Source organism: Scaptodrosophila lebanonensis, unplaced genomic scaffold (genome assembly GCF_003285725.1).
Source record: "Scaptodrosophila lebanonensis strain 11010-0011.00,11010-0021.00 unplaced genomic scaffold, SlebRS2 tig00000043-arrow-pilon, whole genome shotgun sequence".
Taxonomy (NCBI): Eukaryota; Metazoa; Arthropoda; class Insecta; order Diptera; family Drosophilidae; genus Scaptodrosophila; species Scaptodrosophila lebanonensis.
In genome coordinates this window covers 10,623,873-10,645,604 of record NW_022060545.1, presented here as the reverse complement: position 1 = coordinate 10,645,604, position 21,732 = coordinate 10,623,873, and the positions used below count along the sequence as shown (strand labels likewise).

The following is a 21,732-nucleotide window of genomic DNA, read 5'->3' as shown; positions in this document are numbered from 1 at the left end:
TTAATTGGCAACCTTTTTTATTATTTTTATTTTCCTAAACTAAAACCATTCATTCCAGATGTGCAGCGTTGTTCGTTTTAAATAATGAATTGGCTAATCCATTTTGGAAAATGACAATATTTATTCTGGCATTTCATTTTTGAGTTTAAAAGAGCTCACAGCTTGCTAGTTTTTCAGCAATAATCATTTGCATTTTATTTTAAATATATAGCTCAGTCAATATTTCAATATAAACTCCATGCCATTGTTTTCCACAGATACTCACTGATCCACCACGACTGATTATAAAGAAGGTGCAAAAGGAAGATCCTGGCATGTATCAGTGCTTTGTGTCCAACGAATGGGAGCAAATACAATCAACAGCCGAGCTGCAGTTGGGCGGTGAGTGTGGCAACGGGTCGTATTATTAATAAATTTATATTAGAACGTAAATTGAAATGTCGCCATGTCGCACATTTGTTGCAATAGATTTATTATTGGCTGGTTGGGCCATTAATAAGCAGTTGAGTGCACAAATACACTGACGCACACACAGAAACACACACACACATATGCGTCTAGTAAATCAAAAGCGTAATTTCCGTCATTTGCGACGCGTTCCGTTGCGAATGGACCGCAGACCGCACAAATAAATGTTTGTCATAATTGCATTTCATTATTTTCTAATTTAGCAAATTGCTCGCATTTGCGCCAGCCACGCCCATTCCCCTTAAACGCCTACACGACAATAACAAATCAGAGCAACAATAGCATACGGCTGCCATAAAAACCAAAGCGACGACGTTCTCTGGGCGAACTTAATTTTATTACCACTACTAAAAATCTTTGCCACTTAGCGCACATAAGCGCACACACAAACACACACACTCAGATCTATGTATATATATATGTATATATATGCGCATAAGCACATTGTAACATTTAACAGGAAACAACAAAGCCTCAAGCCACGCCACACACAGACGCAGGAACAGACAGTGGCTGTTTTGGCAACGTTTTTTGATTTGCTTTTAGGCGCAAGCGGAAATTGATTTCGATATGTTATTCGCACACACACCAACGTACACACGCACACAAACCATACACATACATACGAGAATGTGTAAAGTTAGCTGTATGGCTGCTTGGAGTGTTAAAAGCTCAAAAGGCTCACACCATGTGGCCCCAAGGGCGTGCGCGCCATTAAGCGACCGGATATGGCAGCAATTGTGTCAATACCATGACAGTATGTGTGTGTGTGTGTGTGTGTGTTTGTATGTGTGTGCAAATAAATATGGCAGCCAGCTTATAACAGACAGCAATGTCATTTTAAGATACGCGTATATACATCCTATGTATACACATGTACCAACAAACACATGTGTATACATAGGATGTATGTTTCGTTTGTAAGCTCAGATCTTGCCACAATTGATGCGAATGCTTGCGCTTCTTTCGCGTTGCATGCAACGCCGTGCCGTGCCGCGTTGTGCCGCAAAGGAAATTGATACAATTTTCATCAGCTGGATAACGTTTGCCTCCTTGTCAAACACATTTTCCGCCTCTTCGCTGCACTCTACAGACGTTGCTTCTGCTTTTTTGTAATTTTTTTCCGAATAAGAAAAAGAAGAAAACCAAGTTATGAAAAGTGTATGTCGGTCTGCATTAGATGGCGGAAATGTGCGAGCTGAGCAAGAAAGTTGTAGCTGTGCTCAAGTTGGCAGACAAATTCAGATGTTTACATATGCTATGCATTTTCCAATCTTGAAAATATAATGCACATATATTTTATATTAAAAAAGGTTATATTCGCATACTGCTGGGGTATTCTAAATAGCGTTCAAAAACACTAACTTTTATGCAAGGACATTTGCCATTGACATGGAAAAAAAATGTAATAATCTGCAAATGTTTTTTGTACTCAAAAAATATTCCATTATTTGAAAACAGGCTTAAAGCTGATATTTGATAGCTTGTTGAGTTAATTACCTTGATATCCTTTTTGTACTAGCAACGTCAAATACTAGAATACATTTTGTAAATGCAAAGCAATGGCAATCCCTCTCAAACAAATTCACATTAAAGGAAAATGTTGCATTATTTCGTGCGAATAAGCTTCTTAAATTCTATGAACTAAAAGCAAAAATATTGCAGTTACTTTTTTAAATAAAAAACGATGTCCTTAAAAATCCACGAGAACTCTGCAGTTATTTACTGTTATTATTTCTCATTAATTTATTTGTTTGTGATTTTGTTGTTGTTGTTAAATACATTATACTAATGCTGTTTTTATGACAAGCCTTTTTTATATGTAAATGATTTCTGCAATTTATATTGCTTTTCTATTTCTACGGTTGACTGATTTCTATTGAATTTCTATTCATAAATAGTCCAGACACAAACAATGTGCGAATGTTTCTGCTTTTGACATTTTGTACAAATGGTTGAGGTCTGCAGAATATTCCGACATTGTCATTGCCAGTTATACAATTAAAATTAGTGTTTTCATAGCGCACTTAATTATGTTTTGACACAAGAGACTCGAAGTGTTTGATCGATTGGCCATTAACTAAGATTACATTTATATTACTTTTTATAAAATTTCATAAAATTGTAATGACCTCCAGTTTGGTTTGGAGTGGATGTTAGGAAAGCTCAGGGCTGTCAAACAAATTTATGTTTGCTGAGTTGCGTGCCACTGAAAAGACGTTAATTGTTTTCACACGTGAATGAATACGATAAATTAATTTTTCCTTTAGTTTTAATAAGCAACTTAAACCCACATTTACTTAAACATATAATTTAATTATGGATGCGAACGCCATTCTTGCTGTCAAAATAGTTTGTTTTGATTAAAACGGGGGGGGCAAGTCGGTATTAAAATATCCGCATCTCTGTCAGCATTCGCTCATCAATTTGTTCGCCAATCTGCCTTTCTGCCTAGATGAACATAAAGGTATTGGACTATAACTCATGGAACTAAGCAAGCAGATTTTCCTCTAAGCACCTATACTCGGCTATATGTCTGTGTAGCATAAAAGTCAATATAAATTAATCATTAAAAAACTCTTTAACTGGAAAGTCCATTTCCTTTTCCACACTATAAACAGAAATAGTATACCAATAAATTGTATTTGTAGCTTCATGTCAATAAATTTCTTGTCCGTTAAGAACTGCCTTTCAAAGCCAAGAAAGCTTAACTCTCGAGCTCTTAAGCAAGCAAGTACTCTTTTAATTTTAAACATAGCTCTGTCTATAATTTTAAATTTTTTAAATCGATAAAACTTAATTTTTAAAAATAGAAAAACAAACAAACAATTTTAAACAGTACGCCTTTGTAGTTATGGGTATAACTAAATGGCGGCAATCTATTTTTAAGTCACATCTATACTCGTATTGTACTGTTAGTTATGGCCCCATTTACTTGTAAATATTAACTATCGTTTTTGTGGTCATTTCTAGATGCGTCACCGGAACTGCTTTATTGGTTTTCGGAACAAACATTGCAGCCTGGTCCAACGGTATCATTGAAATGCGTAGCCACCGGAAATCCACTGCCTCAATTTACATGGTCCTTGGACGGATTTCCGGTAAGTACGGTAAGCGAAGCCATCAACACTCCGACCTGCTCCCGCTCCGGTTCCAATTGCCCATCCCAGCCCTGCAATATACGCTTCCCTTAGTCTACTGTCCCTGCCTGGTTGTCGTAACTTGCATGCAATATAGTAGTAGCTACTTTTACATACTTAAGCAGCCCATACACACACACATACACACGACTGCACTAAGCGCTTACTTAGCAGGAAAAGCGGACGAAACGGAAACGTGCTCGCCGTATGTTGCTGCCTCCTCTCCCATCCTCCACTCCTTACCTCTACGTATCATTGAAACAGTACCCAACTAGCACATCGTCACATATTGAGCAATGATGCTATCACACACCCACACCCACCCACACACACGCACGGAAAAAATATGCATAAATGTTTTCAAAACGCGTCGCAAAATGTTCTGCCTCACAAAAATAAAAACGAAATCTTCACTTGAGCTACTTATACACGTTCCTTACAAAAAAAAAAAGAAATATACAAACAAAATCGCTCTAGTGGCGCTTCCAGAAACTGTAAAAATACAAAAACAAAAAAAAAACGAATCATTGCATACTCAACATGCCATGTTTTAGCTTTGCTTCTCTTTCTATACTCGACATTATTTTCTCTCACTTTTTTTCAGCTTTTTCCCTTTTCTCAGCATGGTAGCGTATTTTCAAGGATTTGTTTCGTTTATTTGCATAAATTTCCATTTTCTTTTGACTGCTACACTCAGCATGGCAGCCCCTAAACATCCCCCCACCGCATCACTTCGGTCCACATCTCGCCCCGACTTGTCTTTGGCCAAGGCTGGAGCCCCTTTTCGTCTCCCCGTCCGCAGGATGCTGCCATTTGGCGCATTGCAAATTTTATGCAATTTCAATCAATTCGATTTACATGAATTTTTCATTTTTTATTTAGTGATTTCTTTGCGCCAGCATCAGCAGCCAAATCATTTTGATTTTCACTTCATTTCTTTTGATTTTTATAAGTATATATACCAGCATACATATATGTATATACAAATGTATGTATACATTTGTTTGTTTGCTGGCCAAGTGCTTTGATTTGATTTCATGTTTGCTGCGCACGAATGTATGCTATAGAAACGTTACGCCTTTGCTTAGCAATTCATTGCCACTCCTTATACTATACATATTATACGTATAATACAAACTAATTGCCAATAATTGCTAATACATAACAAGTGACTGTTACTATGAATTATGTGGGGATATAAATAATATACATATATAAATAGTAAAATATAAATATATGCAAATGAAGGAAACAAATTCTATAAAAATGTTCAGGTTTTCATTTATTTTCGAAAAATCGAACAAATATTCCAACATATCTTAAACCATTTTCAGCTTTATTGAGAAGTAAACCGTAGAATAAAGCCCAATATTTGGGCAGATTTTTTAAAATGTGTATATTATTTATTCTACTTTCTGTTCGAGAGACTCACAATGTAAGTTATCAAATCTTGTGTTAAATGATTTTAAACTATACTTCAGATCAGGGACTGGGCCGATAACTCATTACTTTGTGATTTGGATCATTATAAATGGGGCTCGTTGAATTTCCACATTGCTGGCACACGCTGCGAGCCATAAACTTTGTATTCCAAATTTAGAAAAAAGCGTGAGCGAATAAGCCATTATATACTGTCCGTTTTAAGTTACATAAGCACATTTTTTGGATTTCATTCATTCATTTCATCTCTTGTGTTATATAGTCTTCATGAGGTAATGCACAGACTTTATTGCTGATACAATTTATAAACACCGTATTCGTGTATTTGAATTTGTGATATCCTTTAGAAATCAGTGTTTGTTTGAAACAGACACAATTTATAGCTAATTCAGTAAAGGATTTTAGCTTTATTTTCATCTCTTTTGCCTCTTATAAAGCATTTAAAATATCACTGCGGCATCAGGTGGTAAGGTTTTTTTTTTTCATAAGAGTGAGACAGCACAAGAAATAGATTTTTTTTAACAACAAATTTAAGTAATAATAATTTGTTTACATAGCCACATTAATCTAAGGGACTATAATGGGTAATATATGAAATGAAATAATATGGCTTTAATGAAAACAAAAAATGTCTAAAGTATTTTGTACCTTACACTTAATTTATTATTCAATTATGTCACATCGATAGCTAGATTTTGATGAATCGTATTTGAGCCGCAACCATCTGCACCCTATTGTCTATTAACACTCCTTTTTCTAATAAATATGAAGCTCTGTTTGCCTATGCCTACAATGTTCCATAGAATCCTTAACAAATTGGCCATAAAACAAAGTTTCATTCCCAAACAATATATTGACATTGTTCTATGCAGATACCGGATAGCTCACGCTTTTTAGTGGGTCAATATGTTACGATACACGACGATGTCATCAGTCATGTGAATATATCGAATGTCAAGGAGGAGGATGGTGGCGAATATACCTGCACGGCCCAGAATGCGATTGGAAAGTGAGTAGCCGCAAGCAAATTTGTTTGTCTATACTATACAATAAATAAAATGCACACACCAGCACACATCCGCACACACATACACACACTTCCGTACATGCATATGTGAGCATAAAAAGCATTTTCATGCTAAATCATAAATTCAGTTGCCAGTAAGCGACAGAGAAGAGAGTAAGTGGGTGGCAAGGAGGGGGGCTGTGTGGGTCAGGCATTGTTTGCAGGCACAACAGCGATATAAAACCCAAACAATTTACTGTGGCCAATCCCCAAGCTTGCTCCCTCTCGCCACAGTCCTGGAACAGCAACGGGACGGCTGATACTCACGGACATATTGTGAAACTAACCATTTGTTTTTTATCTTGCCCACAGGGTCTCACACAGTGCCAAAGTGAATATTTACGGCTTGCCTTACATACGCGAAATGCCAAAAATAACGGGCATCTCTGGCTCTGATTTGATTGTTAAATGTCCTGTGGCTGGTTACCCTATCGATAAAATACATTGGGAGCGGGGTAAGTTTAATGTTACAACAATTGAAAAAATATGAAACAAAAAATGAGCTCTTTTATAGAATAGGCGAAATTTTATATAAGTCTGAATGAAATTAAACGGCATGTGTTGTGTCGCTACTCGTTTGTAACGGCAATGATGAGCATACTGACTTTAACTGCTCAGGGGTGTAACGTTATTTCTTTTATTGTAATTTCAAGCTTAACCTACAATGTAATACACCGAATTTTCTATGTCTAAAATGTTCCGGCACATATATAAAGTCTCTCTTTTCGCTTCGCTCACACACTTCTAACTCGCTATTGTTCCGCGCACACACCACACGTCCGCTCGCTTCGGCTTCTCAACTCGCTCTCTTTCCGCGCACACACCACACGTCCGTTCGCTTCGGCTTCTCAACTCGTACTCCTTCCGCGCACACACCACACGTCCGTTCGCTTCGGCTTCTCAACTCACTCTTTTTGTTTTATCGAGCCAAAAAAAAGGAATCGACAAGGTATCTCGATTATTAGCAAGGTTGGGCATCACTCGTCGACCAGTGCTGCCAGGGCTACGATAAATGGCAGTTGCCGGTTCAAATAGATTGCAAAATCTTCCATGCCGCCCCCAATGCTGGAACTAGCATTCAAACCAAAGAACCGGAAACCTGCTACAAAGAAAAGAAAGCAAGTGTCTGTTATGGCATGCAAGGAAGCGATCATAGTGGTTAGTTCTGTGTTGTGTCATCTTGGGAGGAACAAGATGGCAAAGGCAAACGGCATATTTTAGAAAGACTTCGTTTATAAATTCCAGAAGTCGTTTTAACCGTTGCCACTCTAACAAGTTGATCTGCTCCTGGATGAAGTTCGATGACACGGCCAAGTTTCCATTCGTTCGGTGGAAGTCGATCGTCCTTTATGATGACCATGTCACCTATTTTTAAATTGGCTGTTTCATGACGCCATTTGGGACGAGCTTGTAGATGAGACAGCCAATCGTTGCTCCAATATTTCCAAAACTGTCGAAGAATTCGTTGTCCCTCAAGGAAGTCCTTAGCGGTGGAGGATTTGAAGACTTGAGGAACTGCTGGTGCCAACATGGAATCTCCAATGAGAAAATGGGCTGGGGTTAGAGCAATACATTCTTCGGGCTCTGCTGTCAAAGGGCACAGTGGGCGAGAGTTAAGGCAAGCTTCTATCTGGGTTAAAACTGTTGACAATTGCTCGTACGTCATACGAATTCCGCTGAATGATCGGTGAAGATGAGTTTTAACCGATTTGACGTTAGCCTCCCATATTCCGCCGAAATTGGGACTGTGTGGAGGATTAAAATGCCATTGTATGTTACGCTTGGCAAGCTCAGGAACGATGCTGTCTGCTATTTCCTGTTTAAATTTGCTGTGCCAAGTTTTCAACACTTTATCCGCACCAACAAAATTAGTTCCGCAATCGCTGTACATGTGTTCGCAAAGTCCTCGACGACCAATGAAGCGCTGTAGAGCCCAAAGGAACTGTTCTGTAGATAAGCCAGTCACCGCCTCAAGATGAATGGCTTTTGTTGCAAGGCATATAAAAATTGCAATATAGGCCTTGTAGGTTGTGTGACCTCGATATCGTGAAGATTTAATTTCAAAGGCCCCTGTAAAATCAACTCCAGTTGCAAGAAATGGCCGTTTGGGAGGATTGACTCGATGCAAGGGTAAATCCGCCATTAATTGCGTGCTCGGTTTTGGACGATGACGAAAACATTGGATGCAGCGCCGTAGTATACGTTTAACGGCTTGCCTTCCGCCAATTATCCAAAATGTGTGTCGGAGGTGAGACAGAGTCAGTTGCGTACCACCATGCAAGGTGCTTGTATGACTGTTTTGTATGACCAGGTCAGTAAAATGGTGGGACGCTGGCAATATGATGGGCTGCTGCTGACTTGTTGACAAATGTAACGCATTTCGAAGTCTGCCACGAACTCTCAAAACTTCTTCCTCATCCACAATTGGCGATAGTTGGCTCAGGTTGTTTGACTTCGGCAATGTTTTATGAGCCTTGAGAGCGCCAATTTCCAATTTGAAGGCATCGTTTTGCACCATACGCACTATGTGGACCAACGCAGCTTGCAATTCAGTTACTGATACCGGACCTATGAGACGATTTATGGATTTGGATTTAGCATTGTTTAAGAAACGTTTTATATATGCCATAACGTATAACAATCGATTATATGATGAAAACCTTGCAATAAACGCCTCTTCTTTAACAACGTGGTTGGCCTGTAGTATCGCCGGTTTCTCTTCCAAATCCCAGTCCATCATTGGTGAGACAATGCAATTGGTTGGCCATTGTTCTGGTGATTGAGTTAACCAGGGAGGGCCGTTCCACCACAGATGATGGTCATATAGTTCATCAGGTGTAAGACCGCGAGTAGCACAATCTGCGGGATTGTCGAGTGTGGGAACATGCCGCCATTGTGCAGGTGTGCTGAATTCCAAAATCTGCACGACTCGATTGGCCACAAAGGTTTTCCAACGGGCAGGGTCACCGTTAATCCAGTATAGTACGATTGTGGCATCCGACCAGTAGAATGTGGGAATGGGCTCGCTTGTACGCAAATATGTACCACTCCATTTTGCGAGATTCGTTGCCAAAACTGCTCCAGATAGTTCGATTCTAGGGATTGTCCAAGGCTTAGTAGGTGAGACGCGGCTACGAGCTGTCAGCAAATGCGAAATCACTGATCCGTCTTTGTTTTCCACGCGAAGGTATGCACAAGCAGCGTAGGCCAACGATGATCCGTCGCAAAATATATGTAACTGTAGTGAAATGATCTGCGATGAATCGGTTCCCAACCATCGTGGCACTCGGATATTTTCGACATTGGGTAGGCTGGCGATATAGTTTTGCCAGCGCTCTTGAAGTGCATGTGGTACGTCGTCATCCCAATCTAATGGAGTCAAATTGCCATCATCGCGTTGAATTTTTGTGTTCCAAACATTCTTCATGATAACTTTAGCAGATGTGATGACAGGTGCGATAAAGCCCAAAGGATCATACAGACGCGCTATGGTGGAAAGAATGGAACGTTTAGTACATGTTTGATTCAACGTGAACTTCACTTTGAAGCCATAATAATCTTTGTTGGGATGCCAGTAAAGACCTAATGTTTTGATTGAGTCTTTGTTATCAAACTCAAGAATGTGTGCATTTGAATGGTCTGCTGAAGGGATGCCAGTCAGCAGCGCTGTCGAGTTTGACGACCATTTACGAAGTTCCATACCGGCTGAGCGTAAGATGGCAACAAGTTGATCACGAATGGCAAGGACTCCAGCAATAGTAGAATCTCCAGTTTGTATGTCATCCACATAAACCTCATGTTTGAGAACGCGTGCAGCAAGAGGATAACGATCACGTTCGTCGTCTGCAAGCTGATGCATTACTCGTATAGCTGTGTACGGGGCAGATACAGTTCCGAATGTTACAGTTGTAAGACAATATTCTGCTATTTTGTTATGTTTGTCGAACCAGAATATGCGTTGATAATTTATGTCGTCTGGATGCATGTCGATGCAACGATACATACGTTGAATATCTGCAGCGAATACATAACGATGTTGACGCCAATTGAGAATAACTCCTGCTAGATCGTTTTGTAAAGCTGGTCCAATACAAAGAATGTCGTTGAGTGATTTTCCATTACTTGTCTTACATGATGCATCGTACACTACTCGCAATTTGGTAGTGAGACTATCTTCTTTGATTACCGCATGATGAGGCAAAGTACATGAGGTATATGCTATGTTGTTATGAGCATCACGGGTAATGTGTTCTGTTTCGGTAGTTGTGGCCGCAGTTATTTGACCCAATTGAAAGTAATCCTGCATGACTTCATCATATCGTTCTTGTAAGTCAGGTTGGCGACGAAGTTTGCGTTCCAACAATTGGAACCGATTCAAAGCGATTTGACGGGATTTGCCAAGTACCTGCTGAGGGTCAAACAGTGTTTTGAGCGGCAAACGTACCATGTACTTGCCGTTGGGTTGACGTATGTGTGTTTGCTGAAAATGGTCCTCACAACATTGTTCTTCTGCAGTAAGACGTCGTACCGTATCCATTCTGTCTTGTTCAAAATACTTTTGAACCAAGACATCCAAATTTGTTTGATGACACTGAATAGTGATAGTGTGCGTTGACCGTGTGTTGATTTGTCCGAACAGAATCCAGCCGAGCTGCGAGTTTTGAGCGATTGGTTGGTCTGGACTGCCTCTTTTGATGTCTGAAAGTATGAGATGTGGTATTAGGTCAACTCCAATGATTATGTCGATTCTATTTGATTTAAAGTATTGTGGATCTGCAAGTTGTAATCCTTGGATGTGACGCCATTTCTGTATTGGAATGTCTTGTTTCGGCAGCTGAGATGTAAGCGATGGTAAGACATATGCTGTGTCGATGTACGTGCTAAACTGTTGGTCGGTGCACGAGCTAAGTTTGAGCTGGGTTGTCCATTTACATTTATTCTTCGAGTTGTCACCGACTCCGTTAATCTCTGCCAAAATTGGATGACGTTTCAAGCCAAGCGATTGAACCACATGTTCCGTGATGAGAGTTCCTTCAGATCCGTTATCTATTAGCGCTCTGGCAATAGATGACTGGCCAGTTTCGTCATTATGTATTCTGACCAAAGCCGTTGCCAAAAGTACAGTGCGAACTAGCTGAGATGAAGGTTTGGTCACTGCTGATATGAGTTGCGTTGTATTTGTGACCACTGCCTGATCTGAAGTAATCATTTGTTGCTTTTGCGTAGCTGCTATGTAGTCTGGTTTGTTCGTTGGAAAATGCAAGAGCGTATGATGTCGTTGTCCACATTGTTGACAGTTCCGTTTGCTGCCACATTTCGATGCTGTATGTGCGGAATCAAGACAATTGAAACATACCTTGTTGCGTTCAGCAATAGATTTGCGAGTAAAACAATCTTGTGCGAGAAAGTCAGGACAACGACGCAATACATGTGAGCTGTCGTTGCAATTCACACACCGATGTGAAGCCATGCTGTTTGTGGTTGTGTGAAAACTATTTCGTTTCTGAAATCTATTACCTGAATAGTTGCTGGATGTACGCTGCTGAGTTGTTTGAGCCGCTTCACGATGTTGTTGGCTGCTGGATCGATTCTCAATAATATCGAGGCTAATGAGGCGATTATTAAGAAATTGCTCCAACGTACTAAATGTAGGAACGTTAGACGAGCTACCAAGAAAGTGCTCCCATGCTTGTAGAGTTGTCGACGGAAGTTTAGTTACAAGTTGATGTACCATCCAATGATCGCAAGACTTCATGTCGATTTTGAGACGTTTTAATTCGTTAATGCATACGTTTGTAACATTGAGCATCCTCTTGAGATCGGCCGAATGTTCCTTAGCTAGAGAAGGCAAACCAAAAAATGTGTTCATCTGATGCATGAACTGCAGACGTGGATTGTTGTATCGTTTAACAATCAAAGACCAAGCTGTTTCGTAGTTGGTATCGGTTAAGTCCATTTGATGAATATCGCTGTCGCAACCTGTTGGCAAGGCTTGCTTAAGGAAATGGAACTTCTGAACGCCTGATAGTGCGTCATTGTCATGTATGAGTTGTGCAAATGAATCGTAAAAAGCTGGCCACTCTACAAATTTGCCAGAAAAGGTGGGTACAGGCAACTTGGGCAACTGTACGCTAGACGAAGGCGATGCTTGCTTGATCGACGTTTGATTGTTAGAAAGTTCATTTGCCATTTCTACTATTGGAGGGAATGTTTGTTCATAAGCCTCTAAAATTACGCAGTATATGTTTGTATGGTACTCATCAAAGGTTTCAGCAATACGTTGCGTGAAATATTGATGATCACGTGGGCATTGGGAGATTAGGAGATCCCGATGTACTTGTTTGAACTCGGCGGCATATTCATCTAACCTTTTAAGAAAGTGTGTATAGAATGTTCTAGATTTTGACTGTGAATTTTCCCTTTTAAAGTTGTTGTATAAACAGCGTACCTGTTCACCTATATCTATTTGGATTGCGTAAGAATGATCAAAATGGCATCCAACGTTTGCCTGTTGTTGAGCCATGATTGTTAAATCGAATAAACAGAAACTATTGATCGCAACACAAGCAAGAACAAAAAACAAACACTCACCCCCTTTCCCGTATGTATGTATGTAGCCTTGTAGCGTATTGTAGCGTGTTGTTTCTTCTTGCCTTCAATTGTGCGAATCGTTGAGATGTATGTGTGTGACGCCGATGTTTCGTTTGTGTGTCGTCGCTGACGCGCTGTCGCTGTCCAGCCAAATTCGTGTGTATGTTCGGCGCCGATGTTTCGCCGCTATTTTCGCTGCTATGAGACGCCTGTGTGTCGTCGTTGAGGCGCTGTCGCTATCTAGCCAAATTCGTGTGTCTGTTCGGCGCCGATGATTTGCCGTTACTTCTTGTTGCTATGTCTGTAGCGAAAACTCAGACGCTTGTGTGTCGTCGTATATGTGAGTAACGCAATGTTGTACCGTTACTTTCGATGTGTATGCTGAGAGTGGCGTGATCGTTGCATGTATGTATAAGTGACGCCGAAGACTGATGCGTCGTCACTTGGATGTGTACACCTTGGCAACGCCGAGAGTGGTTGGCCGTTACCCTTTCTAGAAATGTCTGTATGTAGATGTACACCACAGCAAATCAGTTCGATAGTGACTGTATTTTTGAGTGAAGTTTGCGGGTTGAGAACTTCCAAAACAAAAAAAACAAACTTAAGACTGGGGATTGCCGCACGTCCTTAAGTGTATTTATTGAGACTGGGGATTGCCGCACGCCTCCTCTATGTGTACTGTTGAGACTGGGGATTGCCGCACGCCTCCTCTATGTGTACTGTTGAGACTGGGGATTGCCGCACGTCTCCTCTATGTGTATGTACTGTGTTGAGACTGGGGATTGCCGCACGCCTCCTAGATGTGTGTTTTCAGACTGGGGATTGCCGCACGTCTGTATGTATTCTGAGACTGGGGATTGCCGCACGCCTCCTAGATGTGTGTTTTCAGACTGGGGATTGCCGCACGTCTGTGTGTATTCTGAGACTGGGGATTGCCGCACGCCTCCTAGATGTGTGTTTTCAGACTGGGGATTGCCGCACGTCTGTGTGTATTCTGAGACTGGGGATTGCCGCACGTCTCCTCTATTTGTGTGTTCAGACTGGGGATTGCCGCACGTCTGTATGTATTCTGAGACTGGGGATTGCCGCACGTCTCCTCTATTTGTGTGTTCAGACTGGGGATTGTGTGTTCAGACTGGGGATTGCCGCACGTCTGTATGTATTCTGAGACTGGGGATTGCCGCACGTCTCCTTTATATATGTGTTCAGACTGGGGATTGCCGCACGTCTGTATGTATTACACCAGCAAGCTTGACATTGTGAAATAACGGATCCCCTCATGGGCCACCATAAAATGTTGTGTCGCTACTCGTTTGTAACGGCAATGATGAGCATACTGACTTTAACTGCTCAGGGGTGTAACGTTATTTCTTTTATTGTAATTTCAAGCTTAACCTACAATGTAATACACCGAATTTTCTATGTCTAAAATGTTCCGGCACATATATAAAGTCTCTCTTTTCGCTTCGCTCACACACTTCTAACTCGCTATTGTTCCGCGCACACACCACACGTCCGCTCGCTTCGGCTTCTCAACTCGCTCTCTTTCCGCGCACACACCACACGTCCGTTCGCTTCGGCTTCTCAACTCGTACTCCTTCCGCGCACACACCACACGTCCGTTCGCTTCGGCTTCTCAACTCACTCTTTTTGTTTTATCGAGCCAAAAAAAGGAATCGACAAGGTATCTCGATTATTAGCAAGGTTGGGCATCACTCGTCGACCAGTGCTGCCAGGGCTACGATAAATGGCAGTTGCCGGTTCAAATAGATTGCAAAATCTTCCAGCATGTATGAGATGAATGGAATTTTTGTAGATTCATGAACTCAACCGTCCCTGAACTCTGCAATCTACTTCATTTCTAAAATAATCATTTTCAATAATTTTGAGTTTTAATGGCCACTGCAGCGATAAGGTATTGGCCTACAATGGGTATTGATATAATATTTTCCTAAATAATGTGTTATATATTTTATTATGAAGCTTAAACAATTTCCGAATATTTTTAAAGTATTGCTTGATACTTTACATATTAATTGGTACCTTATATTTTTCATACGTATATCTATTGTGCCTTAACAAAGTTTCATTATCCTTGTTGTTTTTGTTTTTAAAATGGGAAATGACTTTAACGAGACTGCCTCCAACTGTTTGCGTAATGTAATATTGTTGCTCATACGACCCGTATGCACGAAACTGCGCTTTTTAAAACACATATTTTTTTAACATTAATTTACGAGCATGTGCTGTCATTTTGAACATTTTTCTTGGCCTTTTTTGGCGTTTACGTTATTGCGTTGTTGTTGTTTATTTGTTTTTTTATTTATCTGTCATGTTTGTTATTAAAAATGTTATGTTTTTTATGCAACACAAAAACACAGGAGCTTATATCAGAGAGTTGCGGTAAAAATTATTAAAAACAGAAATTAATATCAAATGTGACTGCCGGCTATACATCTCTTTATTTCTATTTTTTAATTTCTCATTTTAAAATGTGTGGCTATTGAAATAAATTTAATGCCCAACATAACTCTTTCCCTCTGGCCAAGCCTTTATTTGTCAAAATGGCTTTTATGACTGTGTGTGCGTTTGACTGCCTATTGTGTGAGCAGATGCGCAATAGAGGGGGGGGGGGGGGGGGGGGGGGGGGGGGGGGAGAAAGTTGAAAGTAAAAAGCAGACCAAGAATCATAAATTTGGTTTTTAGACTCGACCCCAAATTAATTGCCATAACTTTTGCTTACGTTTCATGCAATGCCAACAATAATAACAACAACAACAACAACGATGCCATAAAAAGACGGCCAAACGTTGCCCATAAATCGACGCCAGCGCGCCTATAACAATGGCACCCTAATTATCGAGCAGCTGCAGCGTCTGGAGGATGCGGGCACGTACACGTGCATGGCCCAGAATAAGCAGAAACAGACCTCGAGGCGCAACGTTGAGATACAAGTGCTCGGTAAGTGAGACAACAAGGCGTATGCGTAATATTGCCGAAGACAATATTAGCTGCATATGCATCACTTAAGACGATTTTATGTCTCAATTATGAGAATCAATTGTATTGGAAAATATTGTTGAGACAAATTCTGATAAGACATGATAATGCATTCTTAAAGCAGTTCAGTAAAAAGTATTAGCTCTGATGAAACCATGCCCTTTTCATATTTTTTCTATTAGAGTTAGTCGTTTTTATACCATTCTAGCTTTGTTATCCACAAAGTCTACAAAAGTTGAAATTTTTGTTTTATGCATATTAAAAAGCATCCCAATATTATTAACAATTACTAAGTTTTCAAATTTGGTTTTAAAAAACAATAAGCCGAAATCAATACCATATGGAATCCACATGTTAACTAAAATTCCCAAAAAGTTTAAAAATATATATGTTTCTGATTGTAAGGAATATTAGTATTAGTCTATGAAAAGAAAATTCAGATTCTTGATAAGCTTCAGGAACTTCGTGTTTAAAGCTTGAACACGCAATAATTTTAAAGTTTTAAGTTGTAAAGTCTTACTATGTCTAATTTTTAACCGCCACATAAAATATAAACGAAATAATCTGTCTAAGCCTCAGTGAAGCCTAAAATGCATATTATTTAAAGCCTTGCTACAAAAATATGCTCATTCAGATGCAAGAATGCCAGCCACACACGCATACTCGTACACCCAAATAAACACACACTGATACTCTCGCTCTCAAACACACACACACACACACACGCACACAGACATAGTCAGCTGCTGCTACAATGAAACTATTCCAATTAGACGGGCCAGAAAACTATGCAACGGCATCTGCGACTACTTTTAATGCACATGCAGTAAACCAATCCTTTCCCTACTCCTCCTCCCCCCCCTCCACGCCCTGCCGTGCCATGCACACAATGAAGTCATTGACTTTTGTGCAAGTAAAACAGCGAGGCTGTCTAACGGTCTGCCCGCTCAGTAATCTCTCCTCTCCTCTCCGGTCCTCTGCACTGCTCTGCACTGCTTTGCTCTGCTCTGGCCGACTCGCCTGTCGTCTGCCTATCTGCATCTCTCGCTCTTTATAATAATTTGCACTGCCTGTGTTATCAGAGCTCGTTCGCTCTGTCGCACGAAACTGGCGCAGCTGTTGCTAAGCCGCATTGATGTGGCTGCTGAGCCGCCCCACCCACCCATTCACCTCGCCGTGCTTATCAGACTCAGTGGCTTTTGTATTTAAGCCAACTGGCAATTGTAATGAGTTTTGCAACACGACCAGATGCAGGCAAAAACAATAATAGTAGACAAAAAAAAAAGCGAAAATAAAAATATGACAAAAAACGACAGCAAAAAACATTATCACGACAGTTTTAATGCTTATTTCAATTGCCTACCCATCCACACTTACAGTGCCGCCCAAAATTATGCCCATACAGGCCATGACGAACATGCTGCGCGAAGGAATGCGCGCCGCCATATCCTGCCAAATACTTGAAGGCGATTTACCCGTCAGCTTTCGTTGGGAGCGCAACAATAAGCCGCTGATTGGCACTGGGTAAGTAATCCTACTTATACGTCATTATACATTATACTTCGTAATACTTTAAATAAATAAAACGTTGTTAAAGAACTTATCCAAATGGGTAACACTATCTCCTCTTTTGAAATATGCCAGCAAACTTAAATCTCGTAAAAGAGATCGGTAAACAGTTAAAATTATAATGGACTTTTTGTACAAGTCTTGATTTTGACAAACATAAGAAACAATGTCACAATGTCTATTAAATGAAAAGTTATATATTTTTCCTGTCATATGTATTTATTAAAAAATCTCAAAAAGTTATACGAAATCTTTAAATGGAAACGAGTTCTATTAAAATGTTTTCAAAAGTAACCAAAATATATAGAAAATAGAGTTAACAACTATAAATACATTGAAAAACAAAGCTGAAACAAATTATCGTTACCATATATCTATAAAAGTTTAATGAGCTTCCAAAACCTCAAAAATCTTTTGAAAAACCGTGGGAAAACGGCAAGGCACATATATCGAATAGACAAATTAAGAACAAAAAGAGAGAAAGACATTCTTAGATTCTGTAAAAAGTGCTAATACATTATGTGAGGTAGGATGGAATCTTTAAATATAATTAACTGAACTCAGATAAAAGTTCTCCAAAAATATGGAAAAGTTTTTCTTTCAATTGAATAATAATAATTTTCTGAACAATTTTCAACACCAAACTATATAGCCTCTTCGAATTAGTAACTTGTGGTGTACCCAACTTTTCAAAAAGGTTTCTCAATATCATTACCTAAAATCTAAATATATATTTTTCTTTAAGTTATAATATCAAAAATTGTTAGGGATTGTTTTTCTGAGAACATTTGGAAATGAGAATCAAATTCAAGAATGAAAAAAATCAGGGAATAGTTTGTTCTGAAAACTATAAATATTTATTTGGCAATATTAAACCATTAATTATAATGTTAATCATCCATTAATTAACAGAATTCGTTTATTACTTAAAAATCAACAACTTAAGCCTGTGTGTTCTCTGATTTTCTCTACTGTACCTCAACAGTAATGAAGTTTTCCGCCGCCTGGATGAATATTCGGCAAGTCTGGTGATTGAGCACATTACCTCCGATCATTCCGGCAATTATACATGCATTGCCAGCAATGTGGCGGGCACGGAACGCTTCACGGTGCCATTGACAGTGAATGTGCCACCCAAGTGGATCTTAGAGCCGAAGGATTCAAGTGCCCAGGCGGGGCAGGATGTGTTGCTGCATTGCCAATCTTCGGGCTATCCCAAGCCAACGATAACCTGGAAGAAGGCCATTGGACCAACGCCGGGCGAGTACAAGGACTTTCTGTATGAGCCGACCATACAGCTCTTTCCCAACGGCACCATTTACTTCAAGAAAATCAGCAAGGAGTCGCAAGGACACTTCCTGTGCGAGGCAAAGAATAGCATCGGCTCGGGAGTTAGCAAAGTTATCTTTCTCAAGGTTAATGGTGCGTAATTAAAGCTGCCAGCGTCACAAATATGTCGATATGTGATGCTCATTCTCTTCCTCCTTTTGTCCTTTCCACTGCCTCTGCCTATTTATCTGATAGTGCCCGCCCACTTCCAAACGAAATCGAAACAAATATCGGTGGCCAAGGGCAAGCAGGTGCATGTGCAGTGTAACGTGCAGGGCGACAATCCAATCGACTTTAAATGGAAAATTCAGGCAACTCAACAATATCTTGACGAGTCATTGGATTCACGGTAAGTGTTCGCAGGTGTATATATGAATAGGTATATATGTATACTATATATGTATGCGTTGGGGTGCTGTTTGGGTCTCATGTGTTACCTGTTACCTGTCTAGTACTGTCCTTCAGTCCGCGACTCAGACTGATTGTCTGGCTGTCTCCACCCACACTTCCATTCGTCTGTCAGTGTGCTGGGTGGTTGGTCGATTGGGTGGCTAGGTGGCTCGTTTCTCTATATATTGCGAAATCAATTCAAGTCGATTGCATGCAGAATTTGCTTTTAATTAAAAGAGTTGTGCAAATAGCATAAGAACCGGGCTGATATCTGACTGTGCCTGACTGACAATTTGGCCACCCACCTGTGCACATAACTGGGGGCTCCCAGGCGTCTGTTTGGCTGACTAACAAACGCAATTTGTATCTAGAATTTATACACGAAAGTACTTTGTACTAGCTCAAAATTTTGCAAACATGTGGTCTGTTAGTTATGCTTCAAATTTTGTGATGCTTTGATATTTTCTTTTGCAACTAAAAGCAATTAGGAATGTGATTTTTGATTCTAACTATTATTGCTAACGATATTGATGAGCACAAATGTCTCTGGGCCATATAATATAAATTGACAGAAGACAAATAATTATTTTTTAATGCAATTTACTGTTAGTATTTAGTAACGCAATTTTATTAAGAATGGATTAGAATCGGTGGAATTCCTAATAAAATATTTGTACACGACTGGTGCACACTTATTTCAATTTCGTTGCTTATAATAATAAGAATTGTTTATACTATAAATAATGTTTTTGCTAAGATATACTTACAAGTATATAGAATATATTGTTATAATATTTTTTTATATTAATAAGAAAATGAGAGAAATATCGAGATGTCCTAAGGTTCGTTAGGCTTTAAAATTGTAAAAAGGCAGACTGGACAAGAATAAAAAGCAGCTTGAAACAAAAACAATCTAAAACAAATGGTTGAAAACTTAGAATTTCAATTTCGAGCCAAGAGAATAAATGCCACATACTTCAGTTCCTATTTAAATGGGGGAAGTCAGCAAAACTTAAGTATAGAAACCATTCCTTCTAAAGACGTATGAGGTATGAAACCATTCGATTGTCGCATTACATAACTCAAAGTGACAAATACATATATATGTATAGTATATATAGCAAGTGTCATACCATGTAGTAGTGCCATCGCCACTAATTTAATAAAAACCCGACTTACTAAATTGACTGACTGAGCAAGCAGCATTGAAGTTTTTTATTTCTTAAAAAAATTTCCAACACTTTCTCTATAATGTAATAGTTCTATTGGATATAATCTTTTCTGTTTATGACGAGATCTTAAAGTAATTTGGGTTGTAAGAGTTTTGCGCAACTTAAAGTTTGCAGCACAGTTTTTATTAAATAAATGGGTAAAGTGGGGGAAATTGTGGATTCAGGGCATACATGTTTCGGGTTCGGGTTACTTGAACTTTCTACTAATTTCTTGCAGTGCAGCTCAACAGCATGTGCATTTAAAATGAGTCCTTTTTAGGACTTTCCTCATAGAATTTTAAAATTGCAATCTCTGTTCCAATAATGTCGCAAAAAATGCTTGCAATATTCAACCAAGAGTGCAAGTACATATGTATGTATATACAATGCATGTATGTATGTATATACATATATATTTTGTGTGTTACCTTTTCACTCGCTTGCCAAATATGTGATATTTTTATTCAATTTAGTCAGAGACGTAGATTTTGAGAGCAGGCTGTGACCAAAAGTTTGCTCTACTGGTATCGGGCAAATAGAGTGCCAGGAACATATTTCCACTTATACATACGTGTATATATAGTATATGTGCGAGTATATCGTTTATATGAGTATGTAATATATTTTAATATAAGTGTATTTTCGGTTACTTTCCCCCTCTCTTTCTCTCTCTCTCTCTGTGTCTCTCACTCTGACTATCTCATGTGCGCTGCTGCCCAAAATAAACTCAATGCTCTCACACACACATGCATATTATTTATTTATGTCATTTGCACACGCACACGAAAACAACAACAAAACCAACAACAACTTTAAAATGGCAACGTGTGCAACGATGTGTGTATGTTTGTGCCTCGTACGTCTTCGTCTTTGTCAACAACGACAACACCAACAACAACAACATCGTGAAAAACATTGTTATAAAATTGGAATGCATCGCTCACGTTTCGCAAACACGTACACGCGTATCCTGCCCATCTACATACGAATGTTTGCATCTGTACGTGTGCGTGTCTTTAATGCATTTACTTGCATATAAATCACACACTAACACATACACACTCGTATGTGTGTAGCTACACAATAAGAGATCAAGTACTCGACGACGGCATGGTCTCCGAATTGGGAATTTCGCACACATATCGCCAGGATACGGGCATTTATATCTGCCAGGCCAGCAATGCATTCGGACAGGTGAGTGTGTAAGGACTTGTGTGACAATTTTATGCATTGCCAGCTTATTTGCACATTCACACACGCACACACATACACAAATACACACACACACAAATAACCGCATTCACACGCACTTGTGAATGACTTGGCGGAAAGTTTTACTGACCACCAATTCACACCCACACCCACACCATAGCCTGGCCTGTCCTGTCCCGTCCCGTCCAGCTGGCAACTGTTGTTAACCCTAATTTATGGCAATTTGAATGAGCCAGCAGCAGCTGTAACTGGCGTAAGTTTTACCCTACGCCCGAAATTTCAATAAAAACAGTAACTACTGCACCGTCCGGTTCTG

General features: G+C 39.6%; 1 protein-coding gene across 2 annotated transcripts in view; it reads left to right on the top strand.

Moving 5' to 3' along the window:
* Positions 1-21,732, top strand: part of LOC115622130 (Down syndrome cell adhesion molecule-like protein Dscam2) — a 69,339-nt gene that overhangs the window by 37,342 nt on the left and 10,265 nt on the right. For both annotated transcript variants that reach the window (XM_030515984.1, XM_030515983.1), the window contains exons 11-19: positions 258-381; positions 3,442-3,569; positions 5,921-6,057; positions 6,427-6,569; positions 15,505-15,666; positions 17,085-17,229; positions 18,260-18,696; positions 18,799-18,952; positions 21,281-21,398. In XM_030515984.1, coding sequence (XP_030371844.1) covers positions 258-381; positions 3,442-3,569; positions 5,921-6,057; positions 6,427-6,569; positions 15,505-15,666; positions 17,085-17,229; positions 18,260-18,696; positions 18,799-18,952; positions 21,281-21,398 — 1,548 coding nt within the window. The remainder of the gene's footprint in view (positions 1-257; positions 382-3,441; positions 3,570-5,920; positions 6,058-6,426; positions 6,570-15,504; positions 15,667-17,084; positions 17,230-18,259; positions 18,697-18,798; positions 18,953-21,280; positions 21,399-21,732) is intronic.